Genomic DNA, 22,500 nt, shown 5'->3' with positions numbered 1-22,500 from the left:
ATATATATATATATATATATATATATATATATATATATATAATTGGTCAGAATGTAACTATTGGTTTTGCACCACCTATTGCACCTAAGTAATATTGCTTTTAAATTTTAGTACAATGTCAACAATTTCAGGTGAAAGGGGAAAGCTAATTACATTGACCCTAGTATTCAAATGGTCCAATAGTTGACACAAAACATCAGTGACGACATCCTGACCATTAATATATTGCCTGGCAATACATATACAGATATACATATATATATATATATATATATATATTATATATATATGGGAACCAGAAATGACTTTTCTTGAATAACAGAGCCCTTGTCTTTATTTTACAGACAATTTTCACCAGATTAAGTTTCAAGAAGACTTAAAGAAAACAAAAATAGTTTTAGTGAGGGAATTCGTTCATATATATAAAGACACATATGATAACATTAGTTTGGAAAAGTGAATACGATTTTCATAAAGTTTATTTTAATTAGATTTTATTACATAATTCCTTAGGATGGTGAGCTAGCAGAACTATTAGCATGTCAGAAAATAAATCTTTTACATTTCTTTTCGCTTTTTATGTTCTGAGTTCAAATTTTGTTGAGATCGACTTTGCTTTTCCCCTTTCTCAGGCCAATCTATTTGACTTGAACCTTCTCTTAAAAACTGCTAACTCAGTGCCAAAATTTGAAGGAATTCTATAAATCCTTATTCTGTAGAGCCCAAAAAATTTTCACAGAAACCTGAGTGTCCTTATAACCAAACTTTCCAAAGCATAGTTATGGGGCACCATTACTAAAGTTGTAACAGTATTCATTTTCCTTCCTTTACATTCCAAGTTCACATCGCAATAGAGAAACCAACAATGTTTTGGGCCTTCGTTCAATAAAATACATGCCTACATTCCACTGACCCACCCATACATAATCTTCTACACTTTGTTTTATCTCACCCCACTACATCTAAATATTGAGATAATATATGAAGTATATATATTTTTCTATTTTATTTCATGAAAACTATGTCTATTATTCCCTTATCACTCCTTTTCTACGAATCAAATAGAACAATTGATTATTTTAATGAAATGCTCACAAATTAAGCATTGCTATATTGCCTAGTGTATACTCATTAAGAAATGATGTGTCATATAATTGTTTTTCTTCAATAAACTAACTTCTATATATTATGGAAATATTATTAACCCGAATCAACCTTTACGTTGTTTACCATAAATTATTGTAGATTCCGAGGCTTTTAGTTCCTATTATAGGCAAGTTTTTGTTTTGTTTTATAGGTAGAAAGTAATGAATTAATAAGGAAAAGTGTATGATTAATTTAATTAATTATTCTCAAAATATCAGTGGAGCTTATTTTGGTGTAAGCATTTAGAATAAGTTAAGCCAATGCTAGCATGAACATTTTCTAACACATACACACATGCGCACACACACACACACACACATACATGACTACGAAAATACAAAAATACACATACATAAAATTATACATGTGATTATATATATATGATTATGTATATGTAAATTATATATATATTTATATTTGTATATATATATACATATATATATATATATATATATATATATATGAATATATATTTACATATATATATTTATATAAATCAGGTGGTACTATTAAGTTAGACATGGTCTCAGCCAATCTTTGGCCAAAATATATCTAAAGTTATCTAAGTTATAAATATATACATATATATAGATAGATAGATAGATACATACATACATACATTCACACATAATACATATATAGATACATATATATATATTACATAAAGATATATATATTATATAAATGCCTAATATATTCTATTATATTATATTCTACATAGATATAAATATATATATATACATGTATATAGAAATATACGCATATATATATATGTACACACATACATAAATATATATGTGTTTACACACACATATATATATATATATATATATATATATATATATACATATCTATCTCTCTCTCTCTCTCTCTCTCTCTCTATATATATATATATATATATATATATATATATATATACCGCACACATATATATCTATACTTATATATGTATATACATGCATCCATACATCTATAATGATAAATGTATAAATACATATGAAAATAACTATACACACACATACAACTGAATGCCTTTCACAGCTGAAGTTCAGTCAAGATGGTGATAGGCTTTACTTGATATGACTGAAAGCTGCATCTGTTATCAAAGCTGGATTAAACATAATACAAAATAAAGGCCACGCTTGGGGACCATGACAGGTTTTTTCCAGTGGTAGAATATTATGACATCAAGATATAAAAGATATGTCATGCTAATCACAATAGGCATTGTATTGATGTGTGTGTGTGTGTGTTTCTATGTATATGCATGTGTGTGTATGTGTGGTTGTGCGTGTATTATATTTATGTAAATGAATATATATATAATTTAATTCATTTAAACTGAGGTGTCATGTACATTTACTTTATATATATATATATTGGGTTGTCCAGAAAGTTCGTGCCGATTTTTAAAGGAAAGAAAAAGGTCAATAAATACTTGCCATTACATTTTTAACTAATACGAACCATTTTCTTGCACAATGCATCTCCATTTTTCCTTTAACTTGAAAATACCCTCTTCTCAGAATTGAGGTGGTTTCATTGCAAATAAGTTGAAAGGTAAGCTACTATAAATCGGCCCGAACTTTCCAAACAGTCCTATATATATATATATATATATAAATATATATATACATATATTTATATATACATACATACATATATATATATATATATATATATATATATATATATATATATATATATATAGATATATATATATATATATATATTTATACATATATATATTTATACATATATATTTATATATGTGTGTATGTATGTGTATATATATATATATATATATATATATATATATAAAGAGAGAGAGAGAGAGGGGGGGAAATAGATGTTGAAAATGTACTGAGAATAGTTAAAACATATGTGCATGTATACATGTATATATGTGTATATATATTTACTCACACACATGCATGCATATAAATCATTTATGTATATATACATGCACAAACACACACACACATATATATGTATGTATAAATATATTTATGTGTGAGTGTGTGTGTGCACGCACACATGCACACACATATGTATTCTCACACACATAGATAAATGCTTTTTCGAAATGGAAAACACAGGTGTTTGTTCTAAAGCCCATTTTTCATCCATCTCATTGTCATCTGACAATTTCTTTCATGTCTCATAATTCCAAGATTCTTCTCTATGCATGCTGTCAAATACTGACCAAAAAACAAGAAGAAGAAGTCTATTATTAATTATATTTAGCATAAAAAACACAATTAACTACTGGTCGTATCATTTTCTTCCCTCACTTTATCTATTATGAATGTGTATGCGTGTATGTGTGTGTGTGTATGTGTGTGTGTGTGTATGTGCGTGTGTATGTGTGTGTGTGTGTGTGTATGTGTGTGTGTGTGTGTGTGTGTGTACTTCTATGCAAATGTGAGGTAGGTGCATACACAGCTCAAGATGTCTGTTTTGCAATCATGTGACCCTTAACTCCATTGGCCCCACTTCATTAGCACCTTAGTTAAGCTCTTTTAACCATAACTTTCAACTCATAAGAGCAGGATAATCATCGTCAAAGTTGAAATGGATGTTTATATCTTTTAATTGATGTGTTCTTTTTTTTTTGTTGTTTTATTGGTGTTGTTTTCCATATATTTCATGTTTGAAAGTAAATGTATGTATGTCTGTTTATATGGGGTTTATGCATGTACATGTGTGTGTGTGTGTGTGTGTGTGTGTTTGAGCAGGTGTGCTTATGTGCATATGCATTTGTGTATGTGTGTATTACTATACATATGTTTGTATGTGTATATATATATATATATATATATATATATATATATATACGCATGTAAATACATGTTTGTGTGAATACAATATATGTAATTGCATGTGCACATATGACCATGCATATGTGTGTATTTTCGTGTATATATGTATATATGTATGCATATATGCAGTCTGTCAGATACCGGCCATGATGAAATACCGCATGGTATTGAAAATACGTATTTGCCTTTATATATTTATATATTTAATCCTTTATATTGAACACTCAATATTTCATATATTCAATAAGACATATTCCATATATTCAATAAGACATTCAATACTTCATTTCATTGTACCATCCATTTTTATATTATATATTATATATTCCATATTCTATATCCCACATTAATTTTACAAGAATATAAATAAAACATGAAAACAGACAGAGTTGGAACTCTTTTAAATAAAATAATATATATATACATATACATTCATACATACACATACATATATATATATATACATAGATAGATAGATAGATATAAATATACATGTATGTATATGTACATATTCAGGCATGTATTATGTGTGTGCGTGTGCATATGTATGTAAGCACATACTTATGAGTATATGTATGTATATATCGCCATATGTGTGTTTATCCATGCATACATATTTATGAATGATTGTTTGATAGAACCTGTGTATATATCAGTGTGTGTGTGTGTGTGTATGTGTATGATAGAATATAATAAACGTGTTTGTTCATGCATGCGTTCAAATAATGTTTGCATAAGCGAGTTTGTGTGTGTGGGTGTAAATTTTATGAAAGGTGTATGTATGTTGTATGGATGTATATGATGAGGGAAAGATAGTGAGTGAGGGGTGGGAGAGATAGTGAGAGAGGGAGGGAGAAGGTGAGAAAGTGAAAGATGGTTAATAAACATGTGTGTGTACATTTTATGAGTGTATGTGAGCGTGTGACAGACAGACAGGCAGAAACGGCGGAAGGGGTAATGTGTGTGTGCGTGTGTAAATCATATGTGAGTGCATGTATATGTATAAACGTGTGCCTGTGTGTGTGAGACGAGTACGCGCGTGCGTGCGTGTACGTGTGTACTATATATGTGCTTGATTGAGCAAATGCTTGAATGAATAAGCTAATAATATGTGTGTATTTGTTTGAACGTATGCAAGTGTAATTATTAATGTATGTCTCTGCCCCTCCCCCTCTATCTCTCTTTCTCTCTCTCTCTCTCTCTCTCTCTGTTTCTCTCTCTCTCTCTCTCTGTCTCTCTCTATCTCTCTCTCTTTCTTTCTCTGCGTGCGTTCACACGTGTGTGTGTGTACGTGTGCGAGCAATATGCGTCTGTATGTGTTTGTGAAAACGCCGATGTGTGAAAGCTTTCATATACGTGTGTGTGTGTGTGTGTTCGACCATATATCTTTATATGTCTTTATTTACTTTGTTTACATGTGTGTTTCTGTGAATCTGTCTGTAAATATGAAAGTATGTATACACATTTATGTGTGCGGTGTCTGTGAATGGGCGCATAGACTGGAGGGAGGCGATGCGGTGGAGGCTGGAGGGCGGATCTGGTAGTTGTTTCAGTGGCAGTTCAGAGTTCATCTCTTAATTACAATGGTAGGCAATTAAGTGGTTGCGCAGGCTCCTCCCACCACCTTTATCATTGTTATGAAGACGAGGTAAAGGGATTGTTTTCTCCTCCTCCTCCACACACACAGCTCTCACGTCCTCAGACTTGAAGAGGAGGAGGTGACATCTCTATGTGGCCGCTTGATCTGTTAGAAATAAAAGTCAAATCTCCCTCATATTACACCCAGCCTCATTAGAAAATGTCAAATGTCTCTTAAATTACATCCTACCGTATTTAGAAAGGACATTAGATAATGTGATCTTCGGTTCCTTGCACACAGGATGGTCACGGTTGGAAAGCATTTGATCACAGATCTACTCGATTACAACTAACCTGAGGCTAAACAACAGTAGCAACAGCAACTCTTATTTCCATATGTCGATGATGGAGGTAACTCCACGTGCTCACTCAAAGTGCTAGAAATACCAGCAAAACTTTTTCACATTATACCCTACCTCCTTAAAAAAAAGGAACAACTGTTTGTCCGAAATAATGTATTCCTAGATATAGTGTACCTTAAACAAAGACTGGATGGTCATAGCAGGAACACGTTTGATCATAGGTTTATTTCACAAGGGAATAAGCAGCAGCAACAACTATCAGCTCCTCCAAAATCATTAATCACATTTCTACCATCAGTCGCATTTCAACCATCATTCATAATGCATAATTTCCACCTTCAGACATAACTCCCACTTCTACCATCAGTCACATCCTTCAACTCCCTCATTGTCACAGTACCCACCTCAACATATAATCATAATATAATCATAACTCCAAACTCCACCTTCAGTCAAAACCCTAAGACCAACTTTTGCCATAACTTTTACCATATATATATATATATATATATATATATATATATATATATATATATATATATATATATATATATATATGCATAATGCGCTGTTCCATGATGGTAAGATCAACAAAAAAAGCACTCCAGCTGGAGAGAGATAAATGTTACATAATAAACACAATATAGGTCTTTATGTACTACTATCGGTTTCATGTGATGAGAGCATACCATACAGTATTTGTATCATGTTGAGTTTCCTAGCACAATCTTCAGGCAAAGTAGGTATGTATGTATATATATATACACACACAAACTTATAACCATATAATTTATACATACGTACAATCATATGTACATACATGTAAATACATACACATATGCAAATGTATGTGTATGTAGGTATATGCGCATGTGTGTTTGTATGTGTGTGTATATATATATATATATATATATATATATATATATACACACATATACATCAGGTGTAGCTCTGTTGGGGGTGAAGCTGTTGTAGGCAAGTCAGTTAAGGTATTTTATTCAAGATAAGGACCACAATATCTCGCCTCCTCTAAGCGGAGAGAGTGGTCTGGACTTGGACTCTACCGTCATATCAATTTAACCAGTCTAACTCATACAATGAATAATTTTTTTTCAAGCAATAGCATATGAATAATACAGTTAAATGTCTTGCCCAAGGATGCATGACGGTTTCTGCAGCAGACTGCCTGTTCACAAATTTTAATCACAAACAATTAAGCTTTACACGCAGTCCTTCTATGTAAGTCTACATACATACATACATACATACATATGCACACATACACACACACATACACACACACACACACACACACACACACACACATATATAGGTGTGTGTATGTAAGTATGTATGTATATATATATACACATATATGTATATGTGTATATATACATACAATACATATATACACACACACACACACACACACATATAGTTATGAATTACAAATATATGTGTGATGTAATTATATGTAGTTATACATTATATCATATATAAATACATATGATGTATATAATAGTATATACATGGATATGTAGTGAATGTAATTAGAAATGAGAAATAAATATATTGTATACATGCAGTTGTATATGTGTCTGTATGTGCGTGCATGTGTGTGTGTGTCTGGGTATGTGTGCGTTTGTGTGTGTGTGTATATGTGTGTGTCTGTGTTTGTCACTCACCACCGCTTAACAACTGGTGTCGGTGTGTTTCCATTCCCATAACTTAGCAGTTTGGTGAAAGAGACTGATAGAATAAGTACCAGACTATAACTTAAATTAAAAAAAGAATAAGTACTGGGGTCCATCAGGAGAAGGTGCCTGATTGCTGAAAGAACCAAAACATTCAATGACCCCCAGAAAACATCTTTGATGATGTGTCCAGATGCATCACAAGATTATGTATGGAACCCTTCAACCCCAAATTACTGGCCTTTCTCTCAAAATTTGAAATCAATATTTAGAGTTGTTAGAGTCAAAGAGAAAATGTAGTATTTATTTTGGATCCTTATCTATGTTCTGAATTTGAATTAAATCTTGCAAAGTTTAATTTTGTCTTTAAACATTTTGTAAGGCTAACAAAATAAACTATCAGTCCAGCTACAAGGAACTGTTGCATAAGATTAATCAAAACATTATATTCAAAACGTTAATTAACCAAAACATTAAATTTACTCCACTTCGTGTTTGTTGCAAATTACTTGGCAAATGGTCAATCCCTTTTAATAAATGAGAACCCCCTCGGTCATAATCCTGGTTAGCTTCATGACACATATAAACTATTTAGATCAGCAGTTCTCAACTATGGCCCCTAGGGCCGCATGCAACCCTCAAGCCTCCTTCCAATGGCCTCTGATGGTTTTCCCCTCTATAAATATAATAAATTTTTCTTTAATTTACTTGTGTTTTACTTTTTGGGGGCAGCCCCCTAAAAAATTCAGGTTTTGGATCTGGCCCAGAAATTAAAATGTTTAAGAACTACTGATTTAGATTCTAGCCTGTCTAAGACTACTTCTGATTCCACGATACATAAATTCTAGTTTCAATTGATTTTGGTTTAAATTACAGCATCTCTTTTGTTATGTGCCACACACCAGATTAATCATGAAAAGAATTAGTTATTTTACAAAATGTTTTTTAAAATTCTAGGTTATTTTTTAAGTTAATTGTATCGTATAGAATTTACTGAATTTCTTTAAGAATATGTGAATGAATGGATTAAATGTGAAATTTCCTATAGTAGTATGTATTTAGATGGACAAAATGGCTGAAAGAAAATATTTAAAACAGCATTCTACATACTAAATACAAATAAAGTCTGGTCGCACCTATGTAATAGAATTAATAGAAAAACATTGGTCATCTGAGAATATCCAAAGAAATATTAAACAAAAACTACCTCAAAGGGCATTTAAAAATTTTAAAGAACCGACAAGGGAAATAACTTCAATAAGACTGGCTGATCAAAGATTTTGGATGATGTAGGCAATGCATATTAGAATGGATTTGTTCTTTAATGCCAATAGGTGAAAGCAACAGATGTATTTCTTTATTATTAGTCATCTTCAGTGAAAAATAGTCTAAGATACTCAGTAAAAGACAAAGAGTAATATGATAGATCGCTAGCCACTACACATTCTTTATTTTCTCTCCTTGTTTCTTTCTGTGTTCCTTTCTATGGAAGAGTGTAGGCTCGAAACGTTAAAGACTTTTTCACTTCCCAAGTGTTAAATTAATACATCTGTTTGTTGTCTACACCACCTGCCTTAGTCTTTTGTTTTTTGGGGAATTCTCCCCAATATATGTATGTATGTATGTAAATGATGTTGAATATTAATGTCAACAATACAACCCAGGAAATTGGAATTTTGTCTGTTAATCACTTGTCTTATTTCCTAAAACACATCACATACACTTTCATAAAAGAACTTCTCTAATTTTTATGTCATTTCATGGATCTAAATATGTGTAGTACTTGAACTAAGTACTTTCATGACAATCTCTAAGTATTTCACATGCAAGGGGTATTGAGAAATTAAAATAGCTCTAGTAATTAATTAATTAATTAATTCTGATAGACAACATAAGACCTATAGTCAGAGGATTTGAAACTATTTCAGAAATTAATCTAAGTGCAGTTAGAAATTATTAAAAAAACAGAATAAAAAGAAAGAAAGTTAGAATTGTACCTAGCTGATGGCTGCCAGTCATCAAAACAACTTCATTTTATAAATTTTCTCTTTCAACAGTTATTAAACTGTGGCATAATTCTGTGTATAAAACACATCTTTATTTAGTCTTTCATTAAAAGCAAGATTAAAATTAGAGGTACATACACAATGTGAGGTCACAAAGTTCTTTTCCACCAACTTTTATAAGAAAAAAAAACAATAGCATAATAATTTTTTTTTTTAGACAATTTTATTATTATACACCAATAAATTTTATACAAAATGAAATATTAAAAAACTAATATATTGAATTATAGCAGGTTATCTATACTTGTGGTAGCTATGCAATATTGTTGTACATATTACTTATTTTTAAGACTATTTAGAATCAAAATTCAAAATGCCAACAGCTTGCATCAACCCAAATCTCTCAATGTCTTCTAACAGGCAGGAAACAGAATTTTGAAACGGACAAAATCTTAATGCTTTTACCTCCCCTTAGTACTTCAAGACTTGCCTGGTTTGAGTACCTGAAATAGTGGTATATATGTGTATTTGTGTACATATATATATGTATATATATATATCTATCAACAGCTAGAAATTTTAGGATCTTTATAATGTGTAAGAGAATGAAATATTCCATGTGTACAATTTATTTTTTGATTTAAATTTCAGACTTCCATACCACCCTCAACATAACTTAATGTAGAAGGGATTGTTTCCCCTATGATAAGTTGACCACAAGGGGAACACCATTTGTATATATATCATTTATCTTTTACTTGCTTCAGTCGCTGGACTGCAGCCATGCTGGGACACCACCTTCAAGGGTTTTAGCTGAATGAATTAACCCCCTACTTAATTTTTAAGCCTGGTACATATTTTGGCAAACTGCTAAGTTGCATGGATGTAAACAAACCAGTACCAGTCGTCAAGTGGTAATGATGATGGTGGAGTAAGGCAAATACAAAGACACACACAGACACATAGATGTATACATATGCACACATATATATGTATGTATACACACACACACACACACACACACACGAGTGGCTTGTTTCAGTTTCCATCTACCAAATCTGCTCACAAGGTTTTGGTCAGCCTGAATCGATGCTAGAGGTCACTTACCCAAAGTACCACATAATGGGATTGAACCCCTTAAAGCACATAGTTGTAAAGCAAGCTTCCTAACCACACAGCCATGCCTGCACTATATATATATATATATATATATATATATAATTTAACACCTTGCAGACTGATTTAGTACAGACAGTCTGTGCTGTGTACCAGTGTTAGGCCATGAAACTAATAGTAGCACACAAAAGCATATATTGTGTTTATTAAATAATGTTTATTACATTTTTTGTTGATCTTACCATCATGGAACAGTACACTATATGTGTGTGTGCATGTGTATGTGTGTCTGTGAACACATATATGCATATGTGTTTGTATGTATGTATGTACATGTGTATATATATATATATATATACATAAAACTGCATTATGTCATAGTATCGTCTTGCCTTCACTCTAATTCTACTAGTAACTTCTGTTTTAGCCCTTCATATGTTGTCCTGGCCTTGTAAGGCCTAAGGCCTTTATTTATACCCTACCTTATAGGGGCTAACAGTAGTAATAGCAGGCAGCCTTTTACATGCCTTAGTTGATTAGGTAAGGCATCAGATTAACTACTTATTCTTCTTGAAGCTTTTAGCATTTCACTACCAAGCTTTGTAGTTATTGCAAGATTTCATCTTCTTAATCACTTTTCAACATTTCTTTCTCCCTAATCTTTCTAAGACAGTCACTCAATGTTTGGGTTGAAGGAGGAGGCTGGTAGGTCAAGATTACAAGTCTGAATATTCTTTTTATCCCTGTCTAAATTCCTTATTTAGTACTTAGTAGCATTCTCAGGCCCCACTCACCTCTTCCTCTACCCTCTCTCTTCTATCTCTGCTCATCCCATTTTTCTGTTTCTTTGCTTCTTTCTTTCTCTCTTTCTTTCTTTCTTTCTTTGAGTAGCCTCTCTTTATCTTCTTCTTTTACACACACACACACACACACACACGCATACCCTCACACGCACACATATACATACACTCACATGCACACACACACACACACACACACACACACAGGCATGCACACACACCCTCACACACTCACGCACACATACAAGCACTACAGGCATGCCCGCACACACACACACACACACACACACACGCACACACACACACACACACACACACACACACACACACACACACACACACATATATAAATATATATATATATATATATATATATATATATATATATATATAGACACACTCACATACAAACATACATACACACGCCGAGCACTAATATACCCACATTATCATTTTGAATCTTGTTTTCCCATCGACACCACCACCACAACCACCACAACCACCATGGCCATCATCAAAACTGCCACCACCACTACAACCACCATCATCACTTCAACCACTACCATCACCATAACCAACACAACCACCACCACCATAACCACCACAACAACAACTGCAACCACCACCACCACCACCACCACCACCTAGTCTGCTATCTCCAGAACAATTTAGCATACAACATGACATAAAAGCTGAGCCTGCCCCTTCCCTTTATTCATTGTCATCTCCACTCACACTCCACATCCCACACTCCCTCCACTCTCCTTGCTATTCTTTTAGTAACCCCTTTTCCCCTCTCACCTCCAGCCCCATTCCAAAAGAACACCCCCACTATTAGTCCCTTCTCTTGACCCCTCATTTACCATCATCTCTCCCTTTCTTTCTCTCTCTCTCCATCTATCTATCTATCTATCTATCTATCTATCTGTCTGTCTGTCTATCTGCTCCTCTGTCTCCCACTTTCTCTCTCTTTTTATTTCTCCCCACCTTTCACCCCTTTTTCTCCCTCCCTCCTGTTTTCTTTATCTCCCTTTCTTTTTCTCCCTCTCTCTCTTTCCCTCTTTTCCTCTTCCTCTCTCCCCTGCCCTCTCTCTCTTCCTCTTCCTCTCTCTCTCTCCCCTGCCCTCTCTCTCTCTCTTCCTCTCCCTTTCTCTTTCTCCCATACTCTCTCTCTTCCTCTTCCATTTCCTCTCCCTCTCTTTCTCTCTCTTCCTCTCCCTCTTTCTCTCCTTTTCTCTTTCACTCCCCTGCCCTCTCTCTCTCTCTCTTTCTCTTCCTCTCCCTCTTCCTCTCTTTCTTTCTACCTTTTCCTCTTCCTCTCTCTCTCTCTTCCTTTCTCTTCATCCCTTTCTCTCTATACACTCAACATATACTTTCAGCCAACACCCCACCCCACCTTTGCCCCAAAATTAGCAAAGACCATAGGGCTTAGCTTTGTAGTTTATCATTGTTGTTATTGTCATAGATTTTTTGCAATGATTCATCTTTACTTCAGTCATGAGACTGGGGCCATGCTAGGGGCCACCGTCTTCAAGAATTCTTACTCGAAAGAATCAACCCCACTGCTTATTATTCTTTTATGTTTGGTACTGATTCTATTAGTTTCTATTTGTTGAACCACTAAGTTATGGTGATGTAAACACACCAATTCCAGTTGTCAAGTGGTGGTGGGAGACAAACACAGTCACTAACACTCACTCACACACACACACACACACACACACATTTATATATATCATGGGCTTCTTTTAGTTTCTGTCTACCAGATCCACTTACAAAACTTTGGTCGGCCTGAGGCCATAATAGAAAACACTTGCCCAAGGTGCAACACAGGACCATGTGGCTGAGAAGCAAACTTATTACCTCACAGCCATGCTTGCGCCTATGATTTACATACAGTCCAAGGAACTTTCTCTGAGAACCTAAATACATAATTCCAGCAAAATTCGGATAGGTCTGGTCTGGTCTGCTCTGATCTGTTGGAGGTAGTGGTAAAGAAAGTGTGGTGGGGGGGGGGGGGGGACATCTGCCACCACCCCCTACAAGGTAATATACTATTGGTGGCATCAGTAGCATGAAATTGGTGATATCGCATGACGCTAAGGAATCTGGAATATAACAGAATACAAAAATGACCAGTATGAGAAGCCGGGCAATTTATTGACCACTAAAACTACTCTACTGGACGCTTCTAGATTTAACTCCAAACATCTCCATCCTACCAATCCTTGCCCCACCCTCATAAAACATTTTCCCCCCTACACACCAACTTTCATTGTCATATCCAATCTGATTCCAAGTAACCAAACCCTGACATTGATACTGTCACCCAGTAAGGAGGAATTTTGTCAGGCCTGTGGGGAGTCGGTGTGTTGGCGGTAACATCAGACCTGTGATCGACTGGTAATTCTAGCTGCAGTAAAGTTTACACAGGCTGTGTAGTCATATGTATATATATATCATATGTATATATATATCATATATATATATATATATATATATATATATATATATATATATATATATATCATATAATCATGTATATTATATCACATGCATACATATATATATATATATATATATATTATGTATACATACCTACACATATATATAAATACATACACACACACACACACACTCAAATATATATATACACTTCTTTTATGAAACAGTGAATCTTGAAGCACATAAGACTACAAATGTCAAAGTGTAAACATTGGGTCACAGAACCCTATGAATAGAAAAAGGCAATGGCAGTTCACGTATACACTCACACACATTCACACACAAACACACACGCACATATATGTTTACATATCTTATGCAGTTCTATATTTAAAAGACGAGGAATTATGCACATTATTTACATTACATATGGCGTAGTGGTTAAGAGCGCAGGCTACTAACCCCAAGATTCCAAGTTCGATTCCAGGTAGTGACCTGAATAATAATAATAATAATAATAACATCGAAAAATACCTTAGGAATGAGAACCCAGGTTTGAAATTTCCCCAAGACACCTGAAGAAGGCTGGAGGGTATTTCAGCCGAAACATTGTGTTAACAACAAACAAGATGAGGACAAATATCCGTCAAATGTAAATAATGTAAATAATATATATTAGGCATATACAAATGTGTGTGTGTGTGTGCGTATGTGCACATACACACGTGTATCACCAAGATTTATCTTTAAGGTATTCATATATTCTCAAAAAAAACATGTATATATGTTTTGTGTGTATGCATATGTGTATGCACGTGTGTGCATGTATGAGTATATATATAAATATATATATATAAATATATATATATACATACATATATAAATGTGTGTGTGTGTGTGTGTGTGCGTGTTTGTGTGTGTGTATTAAGAGGTATTCAAGAGTTATTTCTGGCAAATTGACTGACCACATAGAAGCTCTTTTTGTTATCATTCATGAAAGAAACAGAAGTTGAGGCTCTGATTAAGAGAATACATGCTTAAAAGCCTTCCAACCTCGACCATCCTACCATTGTTTTTAAGGCATCATTTTTCTACACTATAATCAAACTATAACGTATGAATGAGCAGAAATTTGGCTGCAGTTTCTAGTAGACAGAACCACCATGTTTAGGCAGGTCACATTATAGGCGCAACAGAAATAGGTTTTTCCAATAACTTAATCAATAACATTCTAAACGATATGCTGAAACTAAAAGAATTCTTGATTTTTCAACTTCCCATTTTATTTATATCAATTGATAGATCATAGAAGTAAACAAATTTAGATCTTTTTGCCATTTTGCATCTGCCTGACATTTTATCTGCAGTTAAACGTTTCATTTTCTGAAAAATAAATCATGTTTATATTGGTAGGTATATTACAGACAAACACATATTCATATCATTGCACACCCATCACACACACTATCAAACACACTTGCACACAAGCACACACACACACACACAGATACAAACAAAAATATACATAGAGGGAGAAAGGCAAAGAGATGCAAATGTGTGCGTGTGTATGTATATATGTGTGTGTAGGTGTGTTTGTGTGTATGCACACATCAATATACACATATATTACATACATTTCAAATATACATAAATATTTATATGTGTGTAATATATATATATATATATATATATATATATATGTATATATATATAAATTCATAAGAATGGTACAACAAGGTACCGATATATGTATATATAAATATATGTGTGTGTGGAGTATATATATATGTATATAAAATGTGCATATGTATATATATATATATATATATATATATATCTAGTGAGGCAGTTGCAGGAGAAATACCTAGCTAAGGATAAACCTCTGTACCTGGCTTTCGTTGACATGGAGAAAGCCTTTGACAGGGTCCCCCGATCCCTTATCTGGTGGTCAATGAGGAAACTTGGGATAGAAGAATGGTTAGTGAGAGCTGTGAGAGCCATGTACAGAGATGCTGCCAGTAAGGTGAGGGTTGGAAATGAGTACAGCAATGAATTCCGGGTAGAGGTAGGGGTCCACCAAGGTTCCGTCCTCAGCCCCCTCTTATTTATCATAGTCCTCCAGGCAATCACAGAGGAGTTCAAGACAGGTTGCCCCTGGGAGCTCCTCTATGCTGATGACCTTGCCCTAATTGCGGAGTCACTATCAGAACTAGAGGAGAAGTTTCAGGTGTGGAAGCAAGGTCTAGAATTGAAGGGCCTTACAGTCAACCTAGCTAAAACCAAAATCCTAATAAGTAGGAAGGTAGATAAAACACAAACCCCTTCAGGTAGATGGCCCTGCTCAGTATGTAGAAAAGGAGTAGGTAGTAACTCTATAAGATGTACCCGGTGCAAGCTATGGACACATAAGAGGTGCAGCAACATCAAAGGCAGGTTAACTAGCAAGTTAGTTTTTGTTTGTGGCAGATGTTCAGGTGCAATAAAGACTGTAAACAAACAGGAAACAACTTCTATCTCATTCCAGAGTGAAAAACTAGAGGTAGTCGATAGCTTCCGCTATCTGGGCGACCAAGTTAGTAGTGGGGGTGGGTGCGCTGAAAGTGTAGCTGCTAGAATAAGAATAGCCTGGGCAAAGTTTAGAGAGCGCTTACCCCTGCTGGCGACAAAGGGACTCTCACTCAGAGTAAAAGGCAGACTGTATGACGCATGAGTACGAACAGCCATGCTACATGGCAGTGAAACATGGGCTGTAACTGCTGAGGACATACGTAAGCTCGCAAGGAATGAAGCCAGTATGCTCCGTTGGATGTGTAATGTCAATGTGAATACCCGTCAGAGTGTAAGTATCTTGAGAGAAAAGCTGAACATTAGAAGCATCAGTTGTGGTGTGCAAAGAGAGACGATTGCGCTGGTATGGACATGTGGTGAGAATGGATGAGGATAGCTGCGTGAAAAAGTGCCACACCCTAACAGTTGAGGGAACCCGTGGAAGAGGTAGGCCCAGGAAGACCTGGGCTGAGGTGGTGAGGCAAGACCTTCGTACATTGGGCCTCACCGAGGCGATGACTACTGACCGAGATCATTGGAAATGTGCTGTGCGTGAGAAGACCCGGCAAGCCAAGTAAGATCGTTGCCAGTGCCCCTGGACTGGTTCTTGTGCGGGTGGCACATGAGATGCACCATTTTGAGCGTGGCCGTTGCCAGTACCGCCTGACTGGCTCCCGTAGGATTTTCGAGCGAGATCGTTGCCAGTGCCCCTGGACTGGCTTGTGCGGGTGGCACATAAAAGACACCATTTCGAGCGTGGCCGTTTTCGTGCGGGTGACACGTAAAAGCACCCACTACACTCTCTGAGTGGTTGGCGTTAGGAAGGGCATCCAGCTGTAGAAACTCTGCCAAATTAGACTGGAGCCTGGTGTTGCCATCCGGTTTCACTATCCTCAGTCAAATCGTCCAACCCATACTAGCATGGAAAGCGGACGTTAAACGATGATGATGATGATGATGATGATGATGATATACATATGTATATATAGACATATATATACACACATATATACACACATACATACACACACACTCACAAGAACATAAATATATAGCATACAGATTTCTCTACAGTTGTTTCTCTATCGTTTCTTCATGAAAAAATCTGTATGGATTGTCTTTATCTCCTTTCATTCTTCCATTGTTTTATTCAATCTTCATTTACTCCTTTCTATATATTTTCATTTTTTTCTTCTCTTTTTGCTGTTTCGTGATTTATTTAAAACAAGGGTAGAAATTTATACAAAACCTGTTTCTCAATTTGTTTCTCAGAGTATTCAAATCCATAATATGTCAATTTTTCAGTTTTCATGCCTCTGACATCAATAAAATTAAATACCAGTAATGTTATAAGGTGATTTGATTTAATCAACTACGTCTTTATTTTTAATCTTTTTTTTTTTTAACAATAAATGTGTTTGTGCCAATGTGAAGAAATTTGTATAATTTCATTTCTTAATACTGGCAGCTAATATATATACTCACATGTGTGCATATGTATGTATCACTTTTTATATGGTAGCCACTGATATAATCATTTTAATGATTATAATATATAGATAGATAGATAGATTGATAGATAGATATAAATATATATACATATATATATTTATATATATATATACATATACATACATACATGCATGTACGTAAATATATGAGAGAAAGAGAGAGAGACAGACAGACAGACAGACAGACAGAGAAAGCTCTTTATATCGTTATATTGTACTTATGGTATACTAATGTGCTACTTAATTTTCATGAATCAGAAACTAGCTGTTCTCCATCTACAGAGTGATACTTCGTCTAGAATGCAGATTTGCTTCTGGCTATTTTGCCAGTCATAATAAATATGGAAACTTGTGAAAAAAAAAATGATAGAACAAATAAATAGCAAGAAATTGTGAAGGTATGGATATAGAGCAGAAATAGGTAAAGGAGATAAAATTCATTTATTTATCATTTGAATTATGTCTGTTAAATCAACAGAGTACTTCTATATCAAAAAATGTTTGGAAAATTAACGAAAATTTCTAGAAAGGTTATGAAATATTAAGGTACAATTGTCAAATGCAATGTACTGTTTAAATGTAACGTCATGTAATTTTGTATAAAAAATGATTTGTTTGTATCGTGTTTGTGTGAAAAGTGCTTGAATTATTCCGATAGTCTATATCAAGTGAAGATGTGCAATGTGAATGTTGCTTTAGGCTAGGTGTTCAGTTACACTAGATAAACGTTATCGTAGGATGTACATTATTTTGGTGCAGATCGAATTTTGTAATCAGCTAGCATGTATTTGTCAGAATGGGGGCATCATTGAAAAAAATCTCTTTTAGTGTTTAAGCTAGTGATTTTCAACTTACTCGATATATGTGTGTTTTCCACTGTACACATCAACCATTTCCTTGTCCAGTTGGTGTATGATCTGCATCATTTGAGAATTCTTTATCATATATCTTAATCTGAGTTCCCTTATCCATAAAATTGAAGTAGCACCTTTGTATATATTAAGAACTTCTCAAAAATCTCATCTAACTCTGACAAGAGTGTTCAGTCCTCTGTACCAGTTGAATGTTCTCTTAGTAACAAGGAATATGTATGTCTGTCTGTATGTATGTATGTATGTCTGTATGTATGTATGTATGTATGTATAGTCTTGCTCACACATACAAAGATACATGGATCACGGATACATACATTATATTTAAGCTAATTACCATGTCACGTTTTGAATGTTGAATATTCAAAACTTGTAAAAAATAGTACTAATACTTCTATATTTTTTTTCTATTGCAGAAATGAAGACATAGTGCCTCACACTAGCGAGGATGTAGGTAAATCTGTGATGTCCCAGAATGCAACATATTCATCCGATGTAGATAGAAGACATGAAGACATAAGTCACAATAGTCAAAGACAGCTTCCTCCAACAACTGCCATTGTTAGCGACATCTCTCAAAGGCATGCTTCCGCTTCTACTGCCACAGCTTCTGTTGAGGAACTAAATGGTCAACAGAGCATTGAAGACGTAAGTAGTAGATTCTCAGAAATAGCTAATCACAGACAACCAGAAAGTCTCGATCATAGAAACTGTGAAGAATTCAATAGTCGACACCTGGATGAAAGCAGCAATAGGCAGGAAGTGGGTTACAGACATGTTAATCAGCTTAATAATCGGCATGTTAACGAACATGCTCTCAGGCACTCCGAAGACTTACACCATAGACATAGTGATGGCTCATCTCTAAGAATTACTGCTGAAGAATCGACTCTTAGACATCCAGAGGACCCTAGTTTAAGAAATACTGAGGAATCAATTCTCCGACACTCGGACGATAACATGCTTCGACATTCAGACGACTCGATCCTACGCTTACCTGATAGCATCGTACAGAGACACGCTGATGAACTGAATAAATGTCATCCAGGAGAAATAAGGCATTCAGAAGATTTAAGACATCAAGACGATTTAAGACATCAAGATGATTTAAGACATCAAGATGATTTGAGACACTCTGAAGAATTGAGACCTCCTGAAAGCCTGAGGCAATCTGAAGATTTGAGACATTCTGATGATCTCAGACACTCTGATGAGTTGAGACATCCAGAGAATTTGAGACATATTGAGAAGCTGCGTCACCAAGATAGTTTCAGACATTCAGGAGATCTCAGGCATCCCGATGAAATGCATCATCGAGATGACTCGAGACATCAAGACGACCTCCATCATCCTGAGAGCCTAAGACATCCGGAAGATCTAAAACACCTCGAAGACTTGCGTCATCCGGATGAATTAAGGCATCCAGATGAGTTGAGCTATCGCCATCCTGACCAGCTAGGTCTTCTCCATCCAGATACTAAATTGAACCATAGGCGACCAGATGAATTGACACCAAGGATTCCAGATGATCTTCGATGTAGGCAAATGGGTGAATTAAGTCATAGGCACTCAGATGAGCTTGGTCATAGACTTTCTGACGATCTTGTACCTCAGTTTCCTCAAGATTTAAGCCCAAATAACTCAGATGATCTCAGTCCACAGCATTCCATTGATGATTTAAATCTTCGGCATCCTGGATCCGACTTTAGTCAGCGATATCATGATGATTTAAGTTTACGAAACCCAGACTCATATCAGCCAAATGTCAGCAGTTACAACAATATCAGCATCAACGAACTTTCACCTCATACACCTCAATCTATTTCACCTTCATCTCTTCCTGATGTCACATGTCACCTCAATAATGAGGGTATTTTCGTATGTCACTTATGCAACTTTTCAGGTGAGTCTCCTTCTTCTTCTTCTTCTTCTTCTTCTTCTTCTTCTTCTTCTTCTTCTTCTTCTTCTTCTTCTTCTTCTTTTTCTTCTTCTTCTTCTACTAATACTACAATTGCTGCTGCCACCACTGCTGCTGCTGCCACCACTGCTGCTGTTGCCGCCGCTGCTGCTGCTGCCGCTGTTGCTACTACTGCTACTTTTATTTCTCTTTCTAACTTTTTTATCTTTCTTTCCTTTCTATCTTTCTTTCTCTCTTTCTTTCTTTCTTTCTTTCTTTGTCTCTCGCACCCTCTTCCTCTCTCCTCATACATACATACATACATACATACACATGTAAAATATAACCGTAAACAATATATGCACACGCACGCACACACACACACACACACACACACAAACCCACACGACCACCACCACTACAAATACGTACATGCGTAGACAGATAGACATATAAGATTACCTGTCTGTGTATCTTTCATGCACATTTAATTTTTCAGGGTTTGCTCACGTTTTGATTTATCATCTTTTGAGTATATCTTACAATACAAGTCAAGAACACATTCACAACTTTCTTCCCATCACTCATGTAATAATATCTATTCTCGATGACTGGTCACCATGCCAGTGGTGCACTAACAGCACTGTCGAGCGTGTTCATTGCCAGAGCAGCTGTCTGGCTTCCGTGCTAGTGGCCCGTAAATAGCACCATTAGTGCGTAATCTTTACTAGTGTTGACTTCTCGCACTTGTGCTGGTGGCACGTTAGAGAATCATTCGAGCGAGGTCGTTGCCAGTGCCGCTGGACTGGCTCCCGTGCAGGTGGCACGTAAAAAACACCTTTTTGAATGTGGCCGTTGCCAGTACCGTGTGACTAGCCCTCGTGCCCGTGGCACGTAAAAGCACCCACTACACTCACGGAGTGGTTGGAATTAGGAAGGGCATCCAGCTGTAGAAACTCTGCCAGATCAGATTGGAGCCTGGTGCAACCTTCTGGCTTGCGAGTCCTCAATCAACTCGTCCAACCCATGCTAGCATGGAAAGCGGATGTTAAACAATGATGATGATGATGATGATAATCCTCTAACCAAATATATTACAACACACAATGATAGAAAACAAAGCAAAATATCTTCCAAAGGAATACCAACGCCAAGAATGATGAATATTTACGATTGCTTTGTATTGTAAAGTTAGCCTCCAGCTGATAAACATTTCTATGAAATACCTTACTTAAAGACACAATGTGCTGTTTGGTTTAGGGATCAAAACCATGATCTTACAATTGTAATTCTAATACCATAACCATTTGGTCATAGTCTAAACGACAAAGTCATCATCATCATAGACATCATTTCGTGTTTGTATTCCATGCTGGCATGGAATGGACTGTTTCACATGATCCACTTCCCTAATGCCAATCATTTTAAAGGGTGTACTGAGTGCTTTATTGTGGCTCCTTTGATCGTGGGTAGGGGTGTGTGGAGGTAGTATTGAGAGAAGTTGCTTGCGCTAGGCATTGAGAGGCAAGAATATGGTAGAGGGATTGGAATAGAGGTCTTGCTGTATAGGAGACACATGGGCAACCCCAGGTGGAAAAGAATAGAAGCAAATGGTGATGATGAGGTGTCAGGATATATCCTCTGTACCCCTGAGGTAGAAGGTTAGTATGAAGTGGGGATAGGGGCAGAGCAACATATGAGGGG

General features: G+C 35.4%; 1 protein-coding gene across 8 annotated transcripts in view; it reads left to right on the top strand.

The window, feature by feature from the left end:
• Window positions 1–22,500, top strand: part of LOC106882292 (uncharacterized) — a 411,562-nt gene that overhangs the window by 367,501 nt on the left and 21,561 nt on the right. For all 8 annotated transcript variants that reach the window (XM_089358701.1, XM_089358703.1, XM_089358702.1 and 5 more), the window contains one exon: window positions 19,316–20,802. In XM_089358701.1, the coding sequence (XP_089214827.1) occupies window positions 19,316–20,802 (1,487 nt within the window). The remainder of the gene's footprint in view (window positions 1–19,315; window positions 20,803–22,500) is intronic.

Source organism: Octopus bimaculoides, chromosome 10, assembly GCF_046866305.1.
Source record: "Octopus bimaculoides isolate indiv1 chromosome 10, ASM4686630v1, whole genome shotgun sequence".
Classification (NCBI taxonomy): domain Eukaryota; kingdom Metazoa; phylum Mollusca; class Cephalopoda; order Octopoda; family Octopodidae; genus Octopus; species Octopus bimaculoides.
Note: the sequence above shows the minus strand (reverse complement) of the source record. Positions and strands in the feature narration are given on the sequence as shown.